This window comes from Scomber scombrus, chromosome 8 (assembly GCF_963691925.1).
Source record: "Scomber scombrus chromosome 8, fScoSco1.1, whole genome shotgun sequence".
Classification (NCBI taxonomy): domain Eukaryota; kingdom Metazoa; phylum Chordata; class Actinopteri; order Scombriformes; family Scombridae; genus Scomber; species Scomber scombrus.
In genome coordinates, this window is record NC_084977.1 from 17,134,731 (window position 1) to 17,159,975 (window position 25,245).

General features: G+C 38.5%; 2 protein-coding genes across 4 annotated transcripts; one reads left to right on the plus strand and one right to left on the minus strand.

Moving 5' to 3' along the window:
- Positions 1 to 823: 823 nt before the first annotated feature.
- Positions 824 to 11,424, plus strand: LOC133984360 (afadin- and alpha-actinin-binding protein-like). Of its 3 annotated transcripts, none has more exons than XM_062423639.1 (14): positions 824 to 881; positions 4,653 to 4,767; positions 5,232 to 5,383; positions 5,563 to 5,766; positions 7,340 to 7,450; positions 7,575 to 7,710; positions 7,845 to 7,920; positions 8,174 to 8,354; positions 8,550 to 8,697; positions 9,139 to 9,275; positions 9,376 to 9,549; positions 9,764 to 9,881; positions 10,153 to 10,300; positions 10,408 to 11,424. In XM_062423639.1, the coding sequence occupies exons 2-14, from the start codon at positions 4,749 to 4,751 to the stop codon at positions 10,556 to 10,558; spliced, it is 1,755 nt and encodes a 584-aa protein (XP_062279623.1). In that variant the 5' UTR covers positions 824 to 881; positions 4,653 to 4,748; the 3' UTR covers positions 10,559 to 11,424. The 3 variants fall into 3 exon arrangements, with proteins under 3 accessions (XP_062279623.1, XP_062279624.1, XP_062279625.1); XM_062423640.1 differs by having other exon boundaries at positions 9,379 to 9,549; XM_062423641.1 differs by lacking the exons at positions 824 to 881; positions 4,653 to 4,767; positions 5,232 to 5,383; positions 5,563 to 5,766 and adding an exon at positions 5,962 to 6,152.
- Positions 11,425 to 12,180: 756 nt separating this feature from the next.
- Positions 12,181 to 24,251, minus strand: LOC133984359 (vitellogenin-1-like). Its single transcript, XM_062423638.1, has 34 exons — positions 24,204 to 24,251; positions 23,788 to 23,808; positions 23,513 to 23,664; positions 23,172 to 23,423; positions 22,925 to 23,086; positions 22,695 to 22,843; positions 22,455 to 22,605; positions 22,208 to 22,365; positions 21,950 to 22,115; positions 21,750 to 21,875; positions 21,438 to 21,656; positions 21,133 to 21,350; positions 20,944 to 21,041; positions 20,731 to 20,855; positions 20,550 to 20,651; positions 20,326 to 20,445; positions 20,040 to 20,226; positions 17,233 to 17,326; positions 16,333 to 16,518; positions 16,080 to 16,221; positions 15,784 to 15,997; positions 15,222 to 15,700; positions 15,074 to 15,118; positions 14,920 to 14,991; positions 14,634 to 14,840; positions 14,394 to 14,536; positions 14,172 to 14,307; positions 13,958 to 14,081; positions 13,679 to 13,859; positions 13,494 to 13,588; positions 13,209 to 13,303; positions 12,813 to 12,978; positions 12,443 to 12,604; positions 12,181 to 12,355 (listed from the first exon to the last, which is right to left on the minus strand). Exons 1-34 carry the CDS (start codon positions 24,241 to 24,243, stop codon positions 12,252 to 12,254), a joined length of 5,091 nt encoding a protein of 1,696 aa, XP_062279622.1. The 5' UTR covers positions 24,244 to 24,251; the 3' UTR covers positions 12,181 to 12,251.
- Positions 24,252 to 25,245: the final 994 nt, after the last annotated feature.

The window sequence follows — 25,245 nt, forward strand, 5'->3', positions numbered from 1 at the left end:
ATACTGGCAATTGAAAGGTCCCCTTCAAATGTGTTTTCAGTGTAAGTTATGGGGACCAAAATCCATAGTATGTCTACAAAGTCATTTTGTGCAAAAATGAATCTAATGTATCATATCATTTTGATATCTACCACATTTACAGACTTTTTAGCATCAAATTCCCTGTTTGTGTTTCCTTGGACAGAGTTTCCCTGTTGAGCTGTGGTGGAAATATAGTAACAAAAGGAGGGACTTGGCTCTAAAAGGACTGTAACGTAATCTTTAAAATACATTTTTGCACAGAAAAATGCTTGTGGATTTTGCCCCCCATCACTTACTTTCATTGCAAGAACATTATGAAGGGAGTCTCTAATGAACAGTATGAATGATTACAGCAAGAAAAACCTATTTCAATGTTCACTTGGACACCTGACTATTGTTTCAGGACAGACTTACGAAATTGTGAAGCAGTCATTTAAAAGTGTCTTATGCTAGTACTATCTGAACACATACCACAGACAGTAAATACAGAAATAACTATTTTTCTTAATCACAGTGTTAAACGTTATGGTCATAATACCAAAAGTAACACATTTTAACAATTTCACAAAGTAAATGTGAAATATAATTAAGGTAAAAACTATTTCTCCTTAGGAAGCTTTTGAAGCATCATTTGAACAGTGATTTAAAAATTATTTGGGGTTGAGAACACTTAAAGTGCACTGCAATCAAGAGCCAATCAAATAGAGCCGTCTTTGGTTGCTAGACAACGAGTCAGCCAATTAGCTTGCTGTTTGGTTTGCGTGCAGCCGTGTGTACTGTCATTCTGGACAGACATGGCTCTGGAGCTTCTACCGTGAGGCGAGGAGCAGTTTGGAAGATATTATAAACTGTCACGTTTCGTAAGTATTAAAAATATTTGTGTTACTTGCTTCTTCACAAAGCAAACATTTCAAACCTCAGCTCTTGTGAATAGTGAACTTGTTCGGCTACTAAGGCAGCCAGCCGAGCGGCTTCAATGTCAGTTTGGGTAACGTTACTCCACCGACACCGACAGCTTTTTTTAAGACACACACAACCATCGCCTTTTTTTTTTTTGGGGGGGGGGGGGGGGTGTTAACAAAACATAATCAGTGATCATTGAACCTGGAATTAGCTAAATATACAAGTTGTTGTTACATACACTTTACAGACTACTGCGTTTGTCTCTCACACTAGACTGTTAGCTTTAAGTGTTTCTGTCCTGGTTAATCGTAGCAATGACAGGTGTTCAGATGTCAGTCTGAGCACACTTTAAAGCAGGGCTGGCAACTCATTTTAGTTCAAGGGCCACATTAAACAACCCAATTCGATCTCAAGACCAGTAAAACCATTGTACAATGATATACAAAAATATATATATTATGTATAAATTTACTATAATAAATCATCTATTTACAAAACATAGCTTTACAACACAAAGTTTTAGTATTTTGCTTCAGCCAAACGTTCACATTTTTGTTAAAAATCTTAATATCTTTCATCAGTTTTATCTCTTAGGACAATATGTATTCATGTTTTTTCAGAGAATTATTTTCTGATCAGAGTGGAAAAACCTCCAGTGGAATTACTTTTCATACTTTTCATGTGATTTTCATACTTTGCAAAGTTATCCAGTGGGCCGGATTGGACCCCTTGGTGGTCCTTATGTTTGACAACCCTGCTTTAATGCTACATGTTACATTCTCTTTTCAAGTGCACTCAAATGCACTGTATAGAAATAGCAACCTTTTATAAATTATTTTATATATATATTAATTATTTATTTAAATGTATGCCAGTTTATAAGGGGCAGTTAGGCAAAAGTAATGCAATCTAATACTACAGTTCTGCAATAAACTCTAGCCTCAGGAAGGCTTTAAAGAATGGGTTCGCAATTTTTCACGTCAAGTGCCCAAATAAATAAGCACTGAAATAGTTTTTTTTTTGCTTTAATCACTCCTCATAATGCACTTATAGTGTAAGTGATTTAGGACAAAATCTAGAGCCCTCCTGCTGTGCAAGAATGTATTTAAAAATGCATCTATGAACATTTGTGAATCTATCCTTAAATGTATAAACTATGTGGAAAATGACTTTGAGAGGTGTAGATTTTATAGCCATTTTGGAGGCTGTAATTGATAGATAGATGTTGATTAGTCCTAGATCAATCGTCGGATTAACAGAGAACCACAATAGCAACAACAACAACAACAACACCACAAACAAACAACAGGACACCTCAGCATAATCACAGACCTGTACGGAACATATTACAAAAATGCAACACATATTATAAGGTGCAGCATCCTCACACACAGGGGTTCAGTTATTGTTTTTTCACAGTTTATTCAGCACTTCAGAGAGATGGTACTCTATACTGTCTGCCGGATGGTTACGGCTCATATATGCTGATATACATCTCTAATAATCGCCTGCCCTTTCCTCACTATTCTGGACTTGCAGGTCATTGTCAAACAATGTTACTGTTGTCCAACAATCTTAGTGGACATATAGACTGTGTTATGCAGTTTGTTTTTATTATTCACTGATGATGAAAAATATCAGGCATGTATGCTCTAAACTGCCTCAGTTTACACATAAGATATTGATGCTCCAGATATTTCTTATTGATAAAATCTGTGTTAGAATGACAGTCTAGCAGCTATTATTTTTCCCAAATATTTGTAAAAAAGTTTGAGGTGGATCGTCACATCCAGAATACGAATTAAACAGGTGCTGGACCAAACAACAAATGAAAAAAAAGAGAAAAGGCTGCACACTGCAGCTCCCAATGCAGGTATTTATTAGGATATCACCAGCGTTGGTGATACCTGCATTGGGAGCTGCAGTGTGCAGACTTTTCTCTTGTTTCCCCAAATATTTGTAGTTATCTGCCCGTTGGTAGTGGTAGATCATCCCCGTTATTACTAACACGTCTTTTCTTCTTCTCTTTCCCTATCATTGTGTACAGACCCTGCCATGCCTGTCTCATATCATTACTCTTCAACTTTCATTTAGGCCACATTCACGTCTTCTAAAGTCATTTTCTTTTTAACTACTTTTTCTGTTACAAAATAGTTTTCATCATTTGGAAAAACCTCAATGGGTTTTTTCTGGGCCCGCAAAAATTGTATATAGTCCGTCACTACAGAGGTGAGTTCTTCCAGCTCACTGCAAGTCAAAACAACCTATAAGTTACTGCATTGACTCCTCACTTCTCTTTTTATTAGTTCTTAGTGCAGGCGTGCAGGATTTGAGCCTCTGTTTGCTGTGAGCGATTAGGTGCACCATATACGAGTCCCCAAGGGTTAGTTTTGTATATAACCAAAGCACAATTCAAGTGCCTTCTCTCGTCTCGTGGGAAAATTCATGTATTGGTAAAAGTTAGGCAGTACATTTTTTTATTGAACAGCCATTGAAGTCAATGAGTATAAACTATGGGGCATCGGGTGCAGTATGTCATATATTACACCTGCTATATTACACAACTACAATGTGTGGTACTATTTAATTTTACTGCGTTATACTGAGGTTTTTGGGATATTTTGCTCACCCCATTATCAGTGAGAGTGGACTGAAAATGATAAACTGGCAAACTGAGCATTATAGGCTTCATGAATGTTTTTTTTTTCAGGACTGCTGCTTTTGTTGCAGTAGTTTTGACTAGATCTGAATGTAAGCATGAGTCTGTCTCTCTAGATCCCATCAAGCAATCATGTGTCTGGTCTAAATAATGTCACTCGAATTAAAGAGCAATTTTTCTTTCCATACATTCATGACTCCGACACCTAAATAGACATCCAGCAAACACTTACTTTATAATTTAATTTGGGAGATTTTATATTATTTCTGAATTTGAAGTCCGATGAATGACTAAAGGTTAACACTTGTTGAGACTAAGCTGGGTGTAGGTTTGTTAATCAGTCTGGTGAGACAGATGGCAAGCCTACTGCCACAAAGCTTAAGTACCGCTAAAACCAAAGGGTAGGTCTGCTGAGTTGATGAATCACAGCATTCTTGTGGTTAAAATGCATGAAGCATTACGTTAATAAAAATATTCCTCATAAGAAATTTTTAAATACATTTTAAAATATAGCTTCTTGTCACCCTATGCTTGCTGAAATGCGATGAAGTATTGTAAATACAAAACTTTAAAGTAATATCTGTATACAGTGTATGTGTACCTTTCTATCACAGGTGTTTCTCCTACAGGAAAATGTCTGTGTTTGTGATTGTGTTTCTTTGCAGACAAATCACCATCCTGCCTGTAAGGGATTAGTTTGATCAGCTGATGATAAGAGCGTTGGGATAAGATGCTGGCATGGTCTCAACTTGTAACCTGTTAAGTGTTCAGCCTGCAGTGACAATAGTGTAGTACAACAACAATACAATAATCGTAATTCACCTTGTCAAATTATTTCAGAATAAACATACATTTTAATAAAAGATTTTAAAAAGTCTACATGATGGCTATGAGTAAACTGTGTGCCCATTGTTTAGCTCGTTGCCTGTAATAAATTAATGAGAATCTGTTATCCTCACTTTCTGTCACTTCGGTTGCTCTGTGTTTCCATCCCTCAGCGCTGTGTGTCCCGTGTCTTATAATCCAGACTATGTTGAATAGGCGCTGCTAATCTGACCCTCTATTTCAGGAGCAGACTGCGTAGGTGGATCTTGTAGTGAGATTTGTGTATCCTGCACATGTAGTACATGATCCAGACACGTAGCCTGAAGGCTGCACTGCAACAATGCCAGAGTCCTCGCTGGGTGAGTGTTGATTTTCAAACCTTTGAGCAATACAAATTAAACATTCAACAGTTTCTTTTTGTATTTGGCTTGCCGTATACAAAACTTTAAAATCTATGAGCATAACTGTAGCATGCAACACCTTAACATGTCTCAGAGAGAAGAGCAAACTGAACAATATTCTTAAACGTGACTTTGGCTTTATGTAGGTTACTGTGTGTAATGTTGACTGCTGTTTTGTGCTCTGTTTCGTGTCTTGTGTGTAATAAACAGGGTAAACTGACACAAATAACTGATGAATGCTAATCATAGTTCATTTGCAAATAGTATCCTCAATTTCTCTCAAAAGGAAAAAAATCACTTAATTTTCTTAACTTGAATGTTGCTCAGTTTTTTACATGCCACTGCTGATGGGACAGAACACCATTTTGTGCTGTGAATTAGGCCTATGTACTGCATGCATTTAATAGACATTTTTTTCCCAGTCAAGGACATTCGCCGCAGCTCTGTTGAATGTAGAACAACCCCCTTGAGGAGGTTCAGCCAATCATCGCTGGCACTGCACAAGAATTCCTACATGCACAGTACCTTCTGCACAGAGCACAACGTGCAAGAATGTCTATCACACATCAGTCAAGTGAGTACCGTCATACATTTCTGTGAAGTGTTATAAGTACATTTGTTGATCTGTAAATGCATGTGGACATGTGCAATTTACATGTTTTTATATGTTGTTTCAAACATGTAACATGTTTGATGATCGAAACTGATCTAGTGCTCCATATCTTTTTCCTTTCTTTACTCTTGCTTTTATAGGAGGTGTCATCTCTGGGCCTTCCAACAGTTTGGACGGAGTTGGGCAGCAACTTAGAATTGAATGTTGTGGCTGTGCTAAATTGCATGTATGACCTGATTCAGCTGCACCACAGGGGCCTCCGCACTTTGGAAAACATGGAAGTGGAGCAGCTTAAGTTAAGCAGCAATTTGGACTGTCTGCAGCTCACCAGCACCCGGCTAAAAGTACAGTAACTCTTTAACCAAGTGATTTCTCTGTATTTATTCTGTATTTAAATTAGGGCCGGGACTTTAACGCGTTAATTAAGATTAATTAATTACACAATAATTACCGCGTTAAAAAAATGGACGCATTTTAATCACACTTATTTTTGCACCGCGGAACGTTTCTCACTGGATGAGTTTCAGGCGGACCGATTATACTGGAGCACCAACTAGCGTTAAAAAGGAGATAGTGGGGGTATCCAGGAAGTTAACTGGTTTAGAGTGGCAAGGTATGGTGAGTGTGTCCCGATTAAAGAACACGGATACAGATGTACGGAGTTATCTGCTTTAAAAGGCAAGGGAAAAAACGTCAGCTCTCTAGCGTATGGAGAAGGAGAATTGCACAGGTGTGGTGCGTTCAAGAACGTCGGTAAAACTCAGCTGCATTCAATAACGTAGGACAAATGAAACCTATTATGCAAACAGACTATAAACAATTGTGCGATTGAGTGAATCTAAATATCACTCAAAACAATGTGGGCTTTCTAACAAGCGTAGTTCAGACAACAACAAACCACAGTGAACATGAAAGTAGCTGATGACACCGCTTTGGTTGGCCCCGTGGATGGGAGTGTGGATAAGAGCATGGTTGTGTGCAAGCTATGCAACAAGGAATTCGCATATCACCGCAGCACATCGAGCCTCAAGTATCATCTCAATGCAAAACATATAGCAGCTAGCATGGACGCTAGTGTGGTAGCTAGCTAATTTCTGAAATGTACTATATTTCTAAATATGCTATTGCTACACTTAATGGCAAAAATTGCACTGGTCTGTTGGACTTGAACAAAAATAAACAATATTTGTGTTGCTTAAGCTTATGTATTCAGTCATTATTCAATGATACTAAAAATCCATGTGAAAAAATTACTTCTCACTGTTCTCAGGTCAAATATTTATATGCGGTTAAAATACGATTAATTTCGATTAATTAATTATAAAGCCTCTAATTAATTAGATTAATTTTTTTTAATCGCGTCCCGGCCCTAATTTAAATCAGTCTTAAGAAAAGAAGATCCCACACTCTGCTGTTCCTCAGCATCATAATTTAATGGTCATACTAATGTTTCTGTCTCTCTGAACTTTTGTCAAGAGTATTAAACAATTGTTACAACACTGATCTTAAATAGACAGTGCAACGACCATTCTGTGTGCACAGGTGTAGGACAGTTATTCTCCTGTGGGGAGGGTCTCAGTATTTGACAGTGACAGATTTACAATCCATCACATTATCACATCATCTTTTCTCTCGACTGAAGTGATACTTTCCAACGCACTTGCATCTGAGATTATTGGATCGTGAATATCTCTGTTGAAAAAATTCTGTATTTAAATAAAAAAATCATATAGCATTGCCTATAGTAAGATTTATTGCCACAACTGGTGAAAGGTCGTGGAATCAAAACTATTAAGAGTTCTGCTGCTTCTGTCAATACTGTAAACTGAATTCACTTAATAAAGTTGTATTTGACTACGTTCATAAAATACAAAATTACCATTTGTTATCTCTTTCCTTGTTACTTTGTTATCATAGGAGCAGCTTGAACTTTCTAAAAGGGAAAACACCGGACTGCTTGAGAGAGAGCGACAGCTACAGTTGAAAGTGAAGAGCTTGCAGAACTGCCTGAAGAATGAAAAAGAAGAGGTACTTTGTCAAGCATTTCTGCCACAGAACACAAAGAAAGAATTCACAGAAAGCTCTTTTTTGTCTCATGGGGAAGAAACACATCTATTTAAACAGTAACAAGTTGTTTTGTTCCCTTTGCCAGGTGCAAAAACTTCAGAACATAATTGCAAGCCGGGCCAGCCAGTACAATCATGAGATGAAAAGGAAAGAAAGAGAATTTCACAAACTGAAGGAGCGACTCAATCAGCTTTTAGTTGACAAAAAGGAGAAGAAACAAGGTTAAATAGAAAAGACTTCCTCTTTGCACCAACATTTAACATTTTTAAATTAAACCAACTTGTTTATACACAATATGAATATGTACATGCCCTATAGACTCTTCTAATCTCTACATTTGTTATTTTGCTTTCAGCCATTGATGTATTGAACAACATTGGACGAGCTGATGGGAAGAGAAGCCTTTGGAAAACTGAAAAGACAGAGGCAAAGTAGGGGTCACTTCTTATGGCTTTTTGTCTAGTTGGTATAACTCTATGAACTTTGTTTCAAAAGAAACATTTAGTAATTTTGTAAATAAAAAAATCATCCCCTTTCACAGTTTTCTGCATGACACTGTACAACAGATTTTCAGGAATGTAGGCTTCAAACAATGGCTGCGCTGTTAATCCTGGATGATAACTGTCCTGTGAAAATGTGACTTGTGTCAGGTTATAATTTCTGAATTGTCTCTCTCATCCTAAGGCATGAGGGAGAGATGTATAAGGCTCTGCTGAGTGACTATGACAACCGACAGAGGGAACTGATGCTTGAAAATGCAGAGTTGAGGAAAGTGTTGCAGCAGATGAAAAAAGACATTGTCTCCATTCTAAGCACAAGGAAAACACCTCTGAAAGGGGACAAACATGAACATGGTGTGATACAGGTTGGACAAGAGGACTTTTGTTTCTCTTTATTAACAGTATTCATTAATACAGTGGCACACAAACATAAAACCACAGCTAAAATTGCTAATACTTGACTGACAGCTGATAATTATCTCCATGCCTTGCTATTTAGTCTTTGAGACATGTTTGCTAGGTGTGTTAACAATAGACAAATACTGTCATTTTTCTGCTAGGCTGACTCAGAGGAGGAAGAGGAAGTGTTTGATTCCAGTAAGGAAAGTGTAGAGCTGTTTTGTGTTCACGCCCGGGAGAAGCTGACAAATAGTATTCGCCTCCAGTGGAGACGACTCAAGAGCCACGTTGAAACGCTGGACAGTCAAGGTAGTGATCACACATCATGAAGTCACTGTTTGACCTCAATCCATAAAGGAGTGTGACTTTGTTACACATAAGGATTTCAGAAAAAACACTTGAAACAAGTGTCTTATTTTTTTCCTGCTTATTTGTACCATTAATCTGAAAAAAGAGACCAAGACCAAAGAACGAGGAAAACTTCAGAAGAACTGTCAGGACAACCAAATAATGCATAAATAATGTACTGAAGGCATCAGTCGGGAAAAACTGAAATAATGAAACCGTAATATGTTGGATACAACTGTTACCATATTCAACTGTTGTATGGAAACAACTAATACAGTACATGGAGAAAATTATTTTTCCATTAACATTACAGACTGGATCTGTATTTGCTTTCAGCAGCAATACAGATCAGATGGATGTAAATACAGTTGTAAAACTGAATTTTCTGGGTTGTTTGTTCAGCATCTTTGGCACAGATGGGTGAGAGTAAAAACACTGATGCTGTTTCCCAAGAGACTCATGAGGAGGAGATGGACAGACTAAAGCTGGAGATCCAGCAGTGTAAAGACTTTATTCAAACACAACAGCTCCTCTTGCAAGTAAGACTGGATTTAAGCTGACATTTTTGGGATTCAAATTGAATAGTTGTCATTCTTATAAAACCTTACCAAAACAAACCTGTTCTTTCTGTAATCGTAGCAGCAGCTGAGCTCTCCATGTGATGAGGAGACAGCATCCCTGCTGAATGACTGCTTCATGCTGCAGGAGAAAGACCGCCTAAAAGAGGAGTGGAAGACGCTAGAGGAACAGAGAAAGAACTTTGAGAGGGAGAGGAGGAACTTCACTGAAGCAGCCATCAGACTGAGCCATGAGGTGATTAAAAGAGAACAAAACTTTTCCAAAAATGTGTTTAAAATAGAATTCAAGTAAGTGCCAATATGACTCTTTTTTCCCTCTGTAAAGCGTCCTTGGGTTTGTGAAAGGCGCTATATAAACTTATCATTATTATTATTATTATAGGCTCATATCTTTGTGTTGGATTTAGCTGCTCTGACTAGTCTTAACTTGTATCTGATTAAACTTGCAGAGGAAGGCCTTTGAGGAGGATCGTGCAGTGTGGCTCAAACACCAGTTTCTAAACTTGAGTCCATTTGCTGACTCAAAGAAACCTAAGATGTCAAAGTCAAAAAGTGCCTTTCAAATATGTGAGTGTCTTGTCCTTCACTTAGATGTGTTGTTGAATAGACTTTAGTGATAGGTAATCAGTAGACTTAACAATATGCAAGGCACAGTCCTATTATACTGTTACTGTAATGCAGTATAACGGTTTAACTTTGTTTGTACTGTAATTATTTATTTAGGTTATATTTATTTTATATTGGAATTTTATTCTCTTACCCCACTGTATGTTCTTTATTTAGCGATCAGTAAGTCAATTTCCTGATTAGGATCAATAATGTTTCTTCATCATTACAGCTGCATCAGAGCAGAGTACAGTGTCAGCTCCAGAAAAGCTTGTCAAATGCCCGTCTGACACATCCTCCCCCTTGCCCAGATGCGCACCCCTCACATCATCGTCCACAGCAGACCTGTATCGCACACTCTGCCTTATCCCAGAAAACTGGTAAATTATCTGTTTCTGAACAGATGATCTAATAAGAATCATGATTATACCAGTGAATGAATGCTGCTATTTCATGTCTCTAACTGTCTGGCAAATGTGATTTCCAGCTCAACGAAACCAAAGACAGAGACTGAACGTGTTGAAGAAATAAGCATCTTTTGTAATGGAAATGTTCCAGTGCAGCAGCACGAACAGTGGAGGGACAGTGAAGACCACAGCAGCCACACACTCACACGGGAAAAGAAAGTCTCTATATGACTCCAAAAACTTTTAGCATTTGAATCAGGATTAATGGGAATGACCATTACTCATGAATCATTTGGGGTATTACAGTAATACACCTGAATGGTAAATGCCAAACACTTGAAGATAGATTGTGAAGTGATTAAATAGCTGTTAACAGTCAGAGCTAAACAAGTTCTGGTCAGCTGCTGGTGTCCTGTGTATTGTGTAACTGAGAGAAAATTTGTCATTGTTTTTTTTAAATTTAAATTATGATACAATTTTTATTTAGATTATGTGATACAATTATTTATTTATGTGGTACTGTAAGTGTTTTGGAAGTCTTTTGCCTAGGATCTTAGCAAAGTTGGTGTGTAACACAAAATCGCGTATCCCAGTAATCAGATGTTGCTGGGCTCTGCCTGTCTCTTGCACCTAAAATTACTTAAAATCACACCTTTTCAAGTTATGTTATCATGTTAAACTTGTCATTTGGTGCACTATTGTAGACTGTAAAGTTAATGCTGCTGTTTCACTGAATGCAATAAGAGACCTGGTATAATAAGAAGTATGTTCCTGTAGTTCAATATAGAAATGTGGCTGACAAACAAAGTTGAGCTCTTGTAATTGTTGCAGTTACATTAGTAGTTGGTACTGTTTCAGTTAAATAGGAAAAAAGGCTGTAATTTTTATCGCAAATAGCATGTAGTATAACTCCACTGAAGTTAGACCACTGTGGTGTCAACATGAATGTAAATTTCATTCACTATTTTTTAAATTCATGTTTTTGTTATTAAGGCTTTATATTAACAGGCCAGAATAGCTCTTACAACAGAACATTGACATGTGACATGATGTATTTTAGATAATCCTATATTCTTGAAATATATTCTTGAAACATTCATTATGCTTTCTTGTAACACAAGTTTCTTGTAAATTAGCATGTATTGGCCTCTGTAGGAAACAAATCTTACTGATCAACAGAGCCCCTACCCCAGTCACTTCCTGTTGAGCTATGGTGGCCTGTAACTGTCAGCTATTTAAAATGGAGTCCATGGATGTAAACCACACTGTAGCACCAATTCAACAGGTGTGTCAAGTGAAGAGGTAAGTGCTGTAATGCATTGCTTTGTCGTTTGCTTTTGTGGCTAAACCATCTGGATCCTGCATGTTTTAGCGCTAAATTTTCTTGCTATATTGGCAAAGACTCGTATTGACCAATGTCTCGATTACTTTCTGTCACTGATATTGTACACCGGCCATTTTGTGTTTTTGACCCTTTAAAGTACATTATCATGAAAAAAAAAAAAAAAATTCAGCACAATGCCCGCAGAAAATGTTTTATATCAACAGCCTTTTTCCTCCTTTTTGTCAAAAGTTGACGAGCAATTTTCAGTTGGAAATACTATCAACTGAAATTGATGAAATACTCAGGCAGTAAATTCTCTTTTGTATTTGGGATGTCATGAATTGCAGTTCCTAGTTTTTCTCTAACTTTGTTCTTTCACACATAATTTTGTTGAATTAAAGGAATACATTTCCCAAACCGCTTGAGTTAAGGCAGTTGCTTCTCTTGTTCATGCAGTGTTTTAACATCACTGTAAAACTTCACCATTAAAACATCAAGATCAGAGAAAATATGATATATTCCACAAATATATGTTGAAATGCAGTTTATTTCAAGTACATTCAAAATATCCATGACTTAAGTGAATGAGAGGATGAGGTGTTAATTACACTGTGCAGTGCAGCTACAGGCAAGGTGGGCTTCTGCAGTTTCCCTCAGGTCTACACTATTATCGTAGATGCTCTCAGGGCGGTTCAGGGCAGAGCCTGCACAAGTGAAGAGAGGACAGCAATTAGACACAATTCAATTGTTGCATTGTCAGGTGTTGTCTTTTGCACCAGCTGTGAACTCACCGGCAGGCATACAGTGGAATCCAACGGTAACAGATGTGGTCTTTACAGGGAAGCAGCCGGGCAGGCAACGCAGCACAGGCTCAATAGCATAGCAGGTGGACTCCTGGCCGTGGAGGTTTGTCTGTTTCTGCAGGTGCACAGATTCATGTTTCATCCGGCACTCTGAGAGAGAAAGGTGCGGATGAGTCAGTTTTTTGTGGGATTCAGTACATCATTAGACATTTAAAAGATCTGCTTGAACCATATAAGCTACAGTGGTATAACTATTGTGTAGTGTGACATCAAACTGGGAGACAAAGGTTGGTATTTGTCTGACAAAAGATGTTGTAAATGCTGTAAAAATAATTCCATGGGAAACTTAATGTCTCACCAGTGGTGTCCCTGCAGCTCTCAGCCGGCAGAACCCAGGAATGAGCGTAGCTGACTGCATTCTTGGTCAGGCGTCCATTGGGTGTGCGGTATTCCTGTTTGACTTCCCCATCAGCCTTTCCGCAGAGTCCACAGGTCTGTCCCCTCATCCAGTCCACAACTTTAACCTGCATGGCAAGATTAAACAGGAGATTACAAAATATGGAATATATGCATGAAACCTATTAGACCAGACTGTTGGCTTGATTTAGATGTTTTCTTTCCCAGATGTTAGGGTTAAGGTAAGTTTTTAGGGTTGGTTTGCTCAAATGATATTACTTTTCTTTCTTTTTATTATTATTGTTATTGTTATTGTTATTATATTAATGATTTTCAAAAGCATATTTCCTTTCTTTACCTTCCATGAGTTCCTGTCAAAGAAGACTTCATGAAGTCCATAGCTGGGAGCAAAGATGGAGATGCCCTCAGCCTTTGGTCTGATCTGAATTTTAGCTGTAAGAAATAGCAGTTTCATATTATACATCATTATTTACTAGTCCATTTAAATACAATACACACAGTACAAGTAACACTAAATTGATCAGGCGTAATTGAAGCAAGTATGACGAATAAAAATTGGTATTTGTATTTGCAGTTAGAAGTATGAAATTACGTGTTGCTGATTTTAAGGGTGTATAGAAACCTGTGGGATGCTGGTATGGCAGGTTGTTGATGGGTATTTCTCTTCCATTAACCTTCACAATCACATCAGTGTTCTTTGGGTACAGGTCAATATCACTTGAAGTACAGAAATCAAAATTTAGTTTTGTCAACTTGTGGATGAAAAATATTTTCTTGTATTTTCTTGTTTACTAAATGAACACTTACATGTCAGCAATTTTCACGTTGATATGGTTCTGTTCAATGTGATCCTTCTTCAGCAAGACAATGAACTTCAGCTCATCGGTGCAATCCTTTGCCAGAACTTGGTAGCAAGACAAGGGCATCTCGTTCTTGTATCTCCTGTTGTTGAATGTGGTCAGTGTGTCTCTGTCGAAGCTACATTCAGCTGAGAAGAAAAATTAAATAACTTAATCATTGTCTCACAGATATAAAGTAACTACCAGTGCATTTCATATGAAATAATAATATGAGATGAGTTGCTACCTGCGCCAGCCTTGGCAAACCAGTAGTGGATTTTGTCAGCGAGGTCATCAAAGGGGGTGAGACCTTTGATCTGCTCAAGTGGCATAGCAACGGGAAGATGCAAAGCCAACTTATAGACAGTACGCTGTTGACAAAACAATTCACAATTATCAGAAAATATATTTTCAAATAAATATGACTTCATATTTTTTGAAAACTACTTAATTATTCATACTGTTGGTGTTTTCCAAATGATGTCAAGGGTCTTGGCAGATGTGGCAGCCACTGTAAATGATAGCTGCTTCACACTGTTTTCATCCTTTCCTTTAATCAAGCCAGCCAGCACTGAAGCAGGGATGTAGTCATAGGCGCTGTAAAAGAATTTCCCAATGTCAGACATTTGACATAATCTACATCTTATGAGCAGACTTAGGACAGTGTGTATGATCTTGCCTACATCTTTGCATAGTGTTTAATTGCAGAAGGAAGGTTATTCCAGGTCACTCTGAGGCGAGCTGCAGGGTTTGGACCAAGAAGACCCGTCTCAGCTGTGATTATGGTGTCGTATTGCTTGCATTCTGCTCCCCAGCCAATTTTGGCCTATTGAGACACGGTAAATGATATACAGTTCATTTTAAGGATAGTCTTTTTAGGTTATGAACAAAGATTTATGATATAAGCAAGGCTTTTCTCCTACTGTGACTTTGTGCTTGCTGAGCACAACTCCGTCAGCACAGAGCTTCCAGTTGTTATTGGCAGCCAAGGCAGCCAGAATAATCTGAATTCTTGCGGAAGGCTTGTCCAAGTAGGCAGAGAGTTCAAATCCTTGCACCTTGTGGTCAGCTCTGACAGCCCGGAAGATGATGGCAAAAGAAGGAGCAACTTCACTGCCAAGGAATTTGTTCTGTGAGAACAATAAGGGTTCATTAATTGCAAGTACACTGAAACCCATCATTTTTATATTTAAGATGACAAAGTTTCACCTTTCTGTAGATGGCCTCAAAGCTTGAGGCACTGCTTCTGCTCCTGGAAACTGCAGCTGAGGTGGCTTGAGACTGCAACAGTAATATGTGAAAGTTAACGGCCACCATGAAATCCTGGAACAAGAGTTAACATGTTCAAACTATCTAAACTTACCTGCTTCTTGTGGTTCTTCTGGAACTTATGGCGATAAATCATTTGCTGTTAGGGAAAAAATGTTTTTCATCAGATTCCAGTCTTACTGTGATATAAAGATATCACATTTCTTCTTTATAAAGTCACAAAACTGGCTTGATTTCTTTACCTTTGAGGTACGAGCGCTGGAGCGAGAAGAACTAGAGCTAGCGCTGAAGAGAGAGGCGAGGCTAGATGCGGAGCTGGACTTGGAAGGCCTGCTCACAGATCTGGAGGAGCTGCTTCTGCTGCTGCTGCTGCTTCGGCTGCTGCTGCTGCTGCTAATGCTACTGCGGCTGCTGCTGCTGCTGCTGCTGCTGCTGTGAAGTCTTTTGGCTGAAGCAGTTGCACCAATGGCCTTGCTACTAACTCGAGATGAGGAGCTGGAGGAGGCAGAAGAGGACTTTGAGCGAGAGCTGCTGGAGCTAGAGGAGGAGGAAATGGTGCCATTCTTCAGACCAGGAGCCAGGATTTTCTTGAGCTTCATCAAGATGGGTCTTTCCTCAGCAATTTCTTCTTCGCTCAGGTTAATTTGTTTAATGAGCTTCTCTGCAGCTTTTGGTCCAACTTGAACCTCCATCTCCAGTCTCTCAATGACTTCACCTTCAACTGAAAGTGCCAATAAATTTAAATAATTGCTTTATGCACAATGCTTCTACAAAATGCACAGGTTTTGTGTTCTCAATACTTACTTTGTTTCAAAGACAAGGCAACAGTGTGCTTTCCAACCAGTTTGTACAAGGCAGTGTCCCTTATAAAAGCAGCATTTTCAGAGGCAATCTTCAAACAGCTCTTCAGCCCAATGGCATAAGCTTTAGCACAGTACTTCTTGTTCAACTTAGCTGCTTTGGGTTTAGAAATTGCCTTGTCAACTGCCACATCCTGCAGGATCTCTGAGGATTTTGACTGTTAAGACAAAGACAGGTTAATTATACTGTAAATGTTGATATTCCTGCAGCTATATTAAAAGACACTGGTCAAAGCTCACCCAACTAGCAGCAGCAGAGGAAGCAATCTTAGATCTGAGAATATCCATTGAGATGGGCTCATAGACTTTGGCAGGGATAATGGGAGTGATTCTTGCAGCAGCGGGATCCTCAATATTTCTGGCCACAGCAAAAGTCTCAACCCTATTGAAAGATCAATGACTTAATCATGTTTGCTTTAAATGAGATACTTCTTGGATAGGACAGAAAGTTGATATTTTGAAGTACAACTTGAAATGGAAATGTTGCTCTTACTGTACAGCTGCAATGGGCTCAGGTACAGAAACAGGCAGAGCCTCAATCTTAAAATGACCCTCGTTGATGTTAAGTCTTGCAGAGATTTTGGAGGGCAGAATGGAATTGAACTTGGCTTTTGATATCATGGCAGTCTGGAGGACAGCTGTGTTAATTCCCATCACAGCAAATGTGTTCATAGCAATGCTAGAAGAAGGTGACATGCACATTTTTTTATTTTATGATACAATACATTTTGGGCCTGATTTACTAAGGTACTTTAGGTTTGCGTGTGTAGAAACGGATGCAAGATAGTACGCGCTGTCCCTTTAGTACGTTTGCCATAATGAATATGTAATATGGGGCGTTTCAACCCCAGTGTGCAAAATACAGGGAGGAGATAATGTAAATATGTTATTTAGCACACGCATTGTGATTTACCAAACCTGAAGGTATTATTTCTGACTATAAATAATACCTTTGAAGGGCAGGTATTAACCGAGTTTTTTCACCTGTGTTAATAATTTTGGAGTGGAATATTATTGGTTTTACTAACAGCATTGACTTTGTCACAAATACTCTCTCATATGTTGGTTTTTCTGGTAATATTTGTTTTTGTTATAACTCAACATATTTGTTAACCTCTTACACTAGAACCTGATCACATTTCATTTTGCGCTTGCAGCTTTCTGCTCGTTCAAACTCTTCATAAAGACACGCAAAACCCTCATTTAAATACTGCTGTCTCCACCCGGTTACCTGTTTTCATTTACGCAATTATTCTTAGTAGATCACCCGCAACACACACGCAAAAGGCACGCGCAATCTATTGCACCGTGCACGCAATTTAGTATCTACTATTAGGGATCTTAGTAAATCAGGCCCTTTGTGCTGATTTTGAACTTGAACTTTTGAACATACCTTGGTTTGATCTCAGTCTCAAGCTGTATGTCTGTCTTCAGAAGGTGAGCCAAATGGAAGTTTTCTGGCAGTGGTGGTGTTGTGGTGGCCTTGACTAAGAAAACAAAAATAAACCCATGTGTCACTACCAGTGTTGGGAGTCAGTGGCGTGCACAGATAGACCCTAGGTGGTGCTATAGCACCTGCCCGTTGCCCTCTGGACCAAGCAAGTGCCCTTTTGAAAGTTTTTTTTTTTTTTTTTTTTTTAACAGTTTACTGTATGTGGCCCATGTTGACATGATAATCTATAATTGCTCGACGATTAAAAGCGTGTGATAATAATACATTTCAGTCAGCATTGCGTATACCCACTTCTAAATCCCCACTGATGCGCACCATTTAGTAGTATCTGCGAGCCAAATTGCCCATTTTTTTCCTAGGATGGTGAAGCCATGACCCACGCTACTCTGCCTCTAATTGGCTAGTACACGCTGTCAATCTAATAAGTAAACTGATGAGCCAATCGGAGGCAGGGAAGGGCGGGTCATGCCGAGGTAAATATTGCTAACCTACGAATTTACTTTTACAAGTTTACTTTAAATGATTTGCCTTTAGGATATGCAATGAACCGGTAAGTTTAGGTAGATTGCTTGTTTGGGTAACTTCTGAAACATTGGACACAGAGAACAGTGCAACACAAATAATACAACATGTTGCCAGTGAGATGCAGAGCAAAATCATCAGTAGCATTATAGCATCATCCTTAAATTAGCTGTCCTAATTGACGAGGCATCTTCTTTAAGTCACAAAGCTGTGATGACAGTTTCTATTAAAGCATCAATTCAAGAAGAAATCACTTTTGAGTTTATCTGATTGATTTTGATGTGTGGAAGAGAATGATATGTGTTGTTTTTTTTAATCTAAGGTGAAATATGAACAAGGATGCATTGTCAAATTCAGATCTGAAGTATTTTATTTAAATAAATGTTCAAAAAATAACTTAAACACCATGTTTGCCTCATTTATATTGTACATTCATGCAGGCTGCCTGTGTGACCATTAATACCTACCAACTGCTCCTGATCAAGTCATGTTAATTTTATAATAGTGGCACATCTGGCCCACACTATCTGTTGCTAATCAGCTGTTCAAAGAGAAAGACAGAAACTACTGACTTGCCAAGTGAGAGAATAGGTGTCATTCCTTATTCCTTAGTCCATCCACAGTGTAGATGGACTAATAGTTCACTCACAATGCATAGTTGTCTCTCAATAGTCTGTGGGCCAGTATTGGTTTAGTCATTTCATAATCCTTCCTCCCTGAGATCAAGCAGCAGAAATGATGTGACGATGAGCAAATACTACTGACAGATGTTTGGGTAAACTAAATAGAGTCTTACATCACTGTTTCTAAAACAGGGCGTTTTTCTGGTCTGCGTTAAAAAAGGGCAAAATTGAGAGTATACCCACTTCTCCAGGGACCACTACACCACCGATTGTAGCTGCCCAACTTGCTAAAAACCTCTCATGTGCGTATATTCCAGAGAAATAAGACAACAGTGATTGACTGATCGGTGCTATAGTCCAATTGAAAGGTCAAGTAATTTTATTAACATATTGACATAAATAAATATGCAATTACATTCAACATGTAACTGTAATGTTTTTTTGTTTAAAAAAAAAAAAATCTCATACTGCTATAATGAGGCAGCCGGCAGTTCCACCTGCCGCACAAAGTGCCCTTATTTTTCACTGAGCACCTGCCCCCCAGAATGTCTGTGCACGCCACTGTTGGGAGTACTTGGATTACTTTTTGGATGTAACGAGTAATCTAACGCGTTAGGGCCGCAATTTAGGTACTCAGTTGTTTAGTTACATTTTCAAAAAGGTAATCCGTTATTTTCTAACCAACTACTCCTGTAACTTCTACTTTTTTGGCAGGCAGGCACCTTGCTACGTGCTCCGGTTATATCACTACGCATGTGTACAGCAGCTCGGCGAGCAAGATGGGACAGGTCGTGGAAATATTCACATTATTTTGATTTTATGGGAGGAAATAAGAGAAAGAACATTAAGGTAACATGCAAGTTCTGCCCGAGTAACAAGAGCCTGTTGCCCTGTTGCAGTGATGTAGGGATGTGTTTGAAAAGCCTGTATGTAGTTTATAACGTGTATGTGGGCATATGTTTGAGAAGCCACTTTAGTACAATAAAGAGCTGGGACATTGTTATTCCTGCTATTAAAGATTTAAAGATTATGGGCCATACTTGGCTGTGTGATGAAGGTAGAGTATGGAGCTAAATTTTTCAAATTTCAATATCAAAACTTGGACTTTCAGTTTCAAATCTCTTTTTGGAATGAAGAAAACATATGACCTTGATTTAGCTCCATAGTAAAGTCATATTTAAAGGAGGTCTTGACTAAAACAACATGCGCCAGGAATAAGGAAGGGGTTTTCACTTTCGGTAATGCAAAAGTACTCTAACAGTTACATTTCTCAGAAGGTAATGCTGTAATGTAACTAGTTACTTTTTAATGGCAGTAACTTTGTAATGTAATTAGTTACTTTTAAAAGTAACGTTCCCCAACACTGGTCACTACTTAGCATAATACTTTAAACAAGCTTATTCCCTCTATTAGATTATATTATTTGTCCTGTCCCACCAATGCTTCAGTCTGTTTTTTCAACAGTCAAGATTTGTCAAGACTGTATGTGGTGTGTTTTTTACTTTTGAAAGTACTTTCAAACCATATATTTTGATTGGCATATAGTAAACTAGATAGAAATGGGATAGGTATTAATCATGTATCTTTGGAGCTTCTACTCACCTTGAACAGCTGCAGCAGCCACAGCAGCAGTGCAAAGATTGAGCTCCATTGGAAGACCAGCAGCAGTGGGCAGGATACGCCTCACTTCAGTAGCCAGCAGAGGCTTAGTAAAGCGGAAGGATGCACCAGACAGCAGAGTCTGGACAGCGTTCCTACCAAAAGCCTGGGCAGATGGTCCAGTGAAGAGCTGCAGGGGAAAAGGGTATCTTTACTATTATGTCTTGCAAAATCCTGACAAACAATTTGTTGTGATATTTGTTTTGAGATATTGTATTTTGAATCATACCGCAATGGCCTGCTCAAGGATGGCTTTGTCAATGTTAGCAAAGGCAATTTCTTGTCCAAAGAACTTGACGTAGATGGAGGCCAGAGGTGTACGTTTGGGCAGAGTCCTCAAATCAGACAGCTGCACAAAGAGGAAACAACTTATTAATAGACTGCGTCGTTTGGTCAGTTGCCACTGAATGATATTTTATCAATGAACTGTAACTACTAATGCTTATTGCTTACAGCCTTAATGACACGCTTCATCTTGGTGATCCTGTCAGCATTGTCCATAAGTGCAGGGTTTTTAAGAAGAGCCTCCTGGAGTCCTTCAGTTCTAACCCCAACCTGGGAAAAAAAATAATTATTAAAACTTAAACTTAAGAGTAATTGAATATCTTAGAGGTCATGTTTTATTTTCCTTTACCTCCAGAACATCTGCAGCAGCACCAGCAATGTAGGCACTGGTCTTAGCCACAATAGATTTGGGCAGAATAGTGGCAGCATCATTGATGTAGAAAGTGCTGGCAGCAGCACCGAGCATCAAGGGACCTGAGACAGTTTGATGAGATGCAGTTAGTTGATACTACCACAAAATGAAACTTCAGGCAGCATAAACCTGATGTGACATTGGCCTTACTGTTATAGATGTCCATGTGGATGGCTTTGCTGAAACGTAAGCTTGGTCTGTCAAGTCTTGGGCTCAAAAATTTGACGGCAACGTTGCATGCTGCAGCACTGTAATAAAAACGATAAAAGAGCTGAGTAAAGAGACATGAGTTCATACAGATAGACTTGTTGATGAATAGGGATCAGAGAGGGCTCTTACACTGAAGCATGGATAGCAGCGGTGCTCCTGGTCAGGGACTTCATATGAGAATAAGTGAAGCTTGCAACCTGCAGATTCTCCTCTGTCTTCACAATGTTGGCAAGAGTTATCACCAAACCCATTGCAGGTCTTGTCTCAAACAGGACAATGCATGCAAGCATACGAAGCTCTGGGTGAAGAGCCTTGTCCATGTAAAGCTGAAGAGCCAATTCCTGGATCTAATTTAGTTGGGAAAGCAAACTCAGAATGGAGTTCTTTGTGAAAACTAGAATAGTCTGAAATACTCATCTGTGATATGGACTTACCATTCTGGGCTCTTTCTTTGCAATGTTCCTCAAGGCCATGATTGCATCAGCATGAACTCTCATGGGAAGAGATGCAGCTGCAGTGCCATGTATGGGCAGGATCTTTGTGATTGGCTTAAGGCTAGTAGGCAGGCCAGCGTTACCCAAAACCTTCAAAAGCAGGATGATGTCCTGGGTCTCATCCTTAGCAACAGCTTCTGCAAGAAGGTCCTGGAAGGGCTGTTGTGGAAAAGGAAACAATAAAATCATTTTTTCTCATCCATAAATGTGCAAAAGAACTTGCATAATGTGAAAAGACCAAGAGTATTTCACCTTGATGAGTTCAGCAGGGCAGACAGTCCTCTCAACACAGTATTTGGAAATCATGGTACCATATCCAAGGAAGACGATCTCACGTAGAACTGGGTTCTCGACTATTTTGTTGTTCATTGCTAGGGCCTAGAGTAATCAAAAAAGGTTTAATATTTCCACGTTTGTAACTGTCAAAGTAACCTGCTTTGGTGTTTACTCACCTCAACCTGCTTGATGGCCTCAGTATTTGCTGTCACCATGTGAATAGATGCAATCAAAGCCTGAGCTGCTTCAGCAACAGTCAGGTCCTCAGCTAGGAATTTCTCCTTTATGAATTTCAGCGCAGCAGGAGTTCCAATGGCAGGGATGGCATCCAAGATCCACTGTCTGAGAAAAAAGAGGAGTAATTGATCCTGTATGCTTTTTTTTTATTTTTACTTTTTACATATTTTTTCAAATGTTGAAAAACTCAAAGTCACCTGTAGGCAGGCTTGTTCCTGTATTGGTTCCAGAGCTTTTCCAGGTCATCAAAGCGGGCTGCACGAAGTAGTTGAACAAGCTCAAAAAACTTCAAAGGGGCATCCTCATGGACTCTCTCCACATTGTGGGTGATGAGATTATTCAGAATCTCTGCAATCTACACAGGAATAAAAGGCAGTCAGAAAAGAGATGTATGGATTTTGATTCTGGACTTTACTGATCTCTTAAACCAGTCTGAATAGATACCTGAGCTTGCACATTGTTGATTTTAATGAGCTGAATGGGTGTCTGAAGCAGCTCGGTGGAAAATTCATACTTTAGAGATCCACGGTGAAGATACTCGGCTTGGATGGGTACGATAGGGGCCCTCTGAGCCTCAAGGAAGACCAGGGATTGCCTTGAAAGTCAGGGAAAAATGATTAATCTGCAGCTTCATTAATTCAAAACACTGCCATTTTTAAACATTCTAGGTGTTTATTAACATACTTGGTCTGCATCTGAGCAGCTCCATTCATCTCAGTGAAAGGTGAGAACTGAATCAACTCATTGACAGCTGCCTCCAAGATCAGCATGCCATCAGCAACTGGCTTCAAGACGTAGTTGTATGATGTTGTTCCTCTGAGGTTCTTTGAATCCTGTTAGGGCAAACCACATAGCTATTTTATCATGCAACATTTTTCATGTATGTGCATGACAAAAATTTGATTTAATTTTACCTGCTGGCATTTTGAACATGACTGAGTGTATGCCATCCCCATGTCCTTCATGACCTTTTCCTGACAGTGGTTCAGATCCCTGGTCTTTGTCAAAAGGATGCGATCAGCCTTTTCGTCCTCGGTGATGGCATAAAGGGTCTTGCACACACCCTGAGCTCCAGCCTAATGAGCAAAGCCTGTTTTTTACTGGGGAGATTCAACCTTCTGTAATGGATTTATAATCAATACTGTAGGATCTCATACTAACCTCCTGCAACTCGTAGACATTTTGAGTCTTCTTGATGTTGAGCTGAAGGACATTCAAGATACCTCTGTAGATGTTCATCACCATGACTGGCATTCCCTCAGGGGCGAACATTTTTCCGACAACACCATTTGCATACTCAAACTTGATGGGAATCATGAGCTGAGGTGCCAGAGCTGCAGTCAGCTTGGGTGCTGGGATTAAAGGATCCTTTGGCCAAATGCCACTGTACTCATGGAGCTCAGGTTCCACAAGCTGGAGTGTAATGATAATAATATTATTTGCAGTCCAGCTTGCAATTAAAAAGTTAAAACGGTTGCTTTTCACACTATTTTGATCTTTACCTTCAACATGTACATGTTCTGGGCTGCGACACTGATGAGAACTTTGCTCTTGACTTTGAGCCCAGCTCTTGCCAGACCTTCCTCCGGCAGACCGCCCAGGAGCAGTGCCTCATATTTGTACACGTATGTCTTACCAGCAGCAAAATCAGGAGCTGTAAGAACAAATGTATTTTTTTAGTTGTGATAAATGTTTTATTACTTTGTGTCCAGTTATTTATTTCCATGTATTGTTAAGTAAAAAAATATTATTTTCCATTTAAGATTAGGGTACTTACCAAAGTTTTGAGGGTGACCAGCTAAAATGAAATGAAAAAGAAATGAATAATCCTGCAAGTAAATGGCAAAACTGACAAATAGCCTAGTTTCAAACGTTTTAGCATTTTTTGGTAGTACTGCCCAAGATTTAAGCAACAACTGGCATTATACTAAGATAAAGTCAAGTCATACTGCAGGCTGACTATAATATTTAAATGAAAACAAAGACAGACCAGTCATACCAAAAAACCCTAACATTCTACTTACAAGACACATATTTAAGTAACTAGAACCCGACCATATGAAATGTTGGTGTTCTGTGATAAATAACATTCAACTTTTAGTTCTTCATTAAAACATTTCAAATGCATTATTTGAAGACACCCACTTTAAAAAAGAAAAGAAACATGTTCACAGAAATGGAAATCTTACTTACCCACAAGGGCCAGAGTCAGGGCAAGCACAACCTCTTTCATGGCTGATGAGGATGTGAATGACTGCAGTCACATGCAGCCTTTTAAATGGAAATTTGTGTTGACAAAGTTCAACCAGGATGTCATGAATGTATGATAAGAACCCTCAAACGTTTGGGCTTGGTTTGGTTTGATTTAGTTTGGGGAGGGCATGTGTCAGTGAATGGAAAGTTAAGGCCACCTGACCTTGTTGTCCTCGGATATGCCAAATCAAAGTAAAGTATCAGTTTCAAAATGTTTGCTGTATCTCACAGTTAACTTTACAACAATTTAAAAAAAAAAAAAAATGTTCCTACAACAATCCTTAAGTTTAATGAAAGTATATATATATATATATATATATATATATATATATATATATATATATATATATATATATATATATATATATATTTGACAGTTGCTATATGTGCTCTTATACAATTTGGGTGTATGTGATTAGCATTTGATATACCAAACAAACAAAATACTTAAAATTAAAATATTTCTTTAACCGTAACAACCCCCCACATTTTTGTAGAACCAAAGCTTATAAGACACATTTTTGTAATGCTTCATATTCATATGTACTGTAGATTAATGTTTGTCTTTCCACAGTAATTACAGTGCCATTATGTATTTTGTGTTGGTCATGACGTTCTGTGGCATCTCTCCATTATATTGTTGAAATGCAATATAATGTTTCAAGTTTACACAGGAGGGCACAATGATCATGGCTGTTTGTTCACTTTATTTGTTGTGGTTGGGGTGACCCTCTGTTGACATGACTTTTAGCAGGTCTGTTATTGACAGTGTTTCAACTGTTAAATAATAGTGACCATTCCTTCACAATATCTACTGAAAGAAAATGAACACTTTGTTCAAAATATGTTTTTACTAATCCTTGTAAAATCCTAGGGGGAAAAACAGAATAGAACAGAAAAGACAAACAATAGATCAGGTAGATGAATTCAATTTTAATTTAAAATTAAAATTAATTATTAAGTAATTATTAAATGTCTGCTG

Coding starts and splice junctions, on each gene's coding strand:
- LOC133984360 (XM_062423639.1), top strand. Junction 7,921..8,173: donor ACTGAAAAGACAGAGGCAAA/GTAGGGGTCACT, acceptor TCTCATCCTAAG/GCATGAGGGAGAGATGTATA. Junction 9,882..10,152: donor AAAAAGTGCCTTTCAAATAT/GTGAGTGTCTTG, acceptor TCATCATTACAG/CTGCATCAGAGCAGAGTACA.
- LOC133984359 (XM_062423638.1), bottom strand. CDS start 24,243: ATGAAAGAGGTTGTGCTTGCCCTGACTCTGGCCCTTGTGG. Junction 21,351..21,437: donor CAAAGAAAGAGCCCAGAATG/GTAAGTCCATAT, acceptor CAACTAAATTAG/ATCCAGGAATTGGCTCTTCA. Junction 20,856..20,943: donor CCACATGGACATCTATAACA/GTAAGGCCAATG, acceptor AAACTGTCTCAG/GTCCCTTGATGCTCGGTGCT.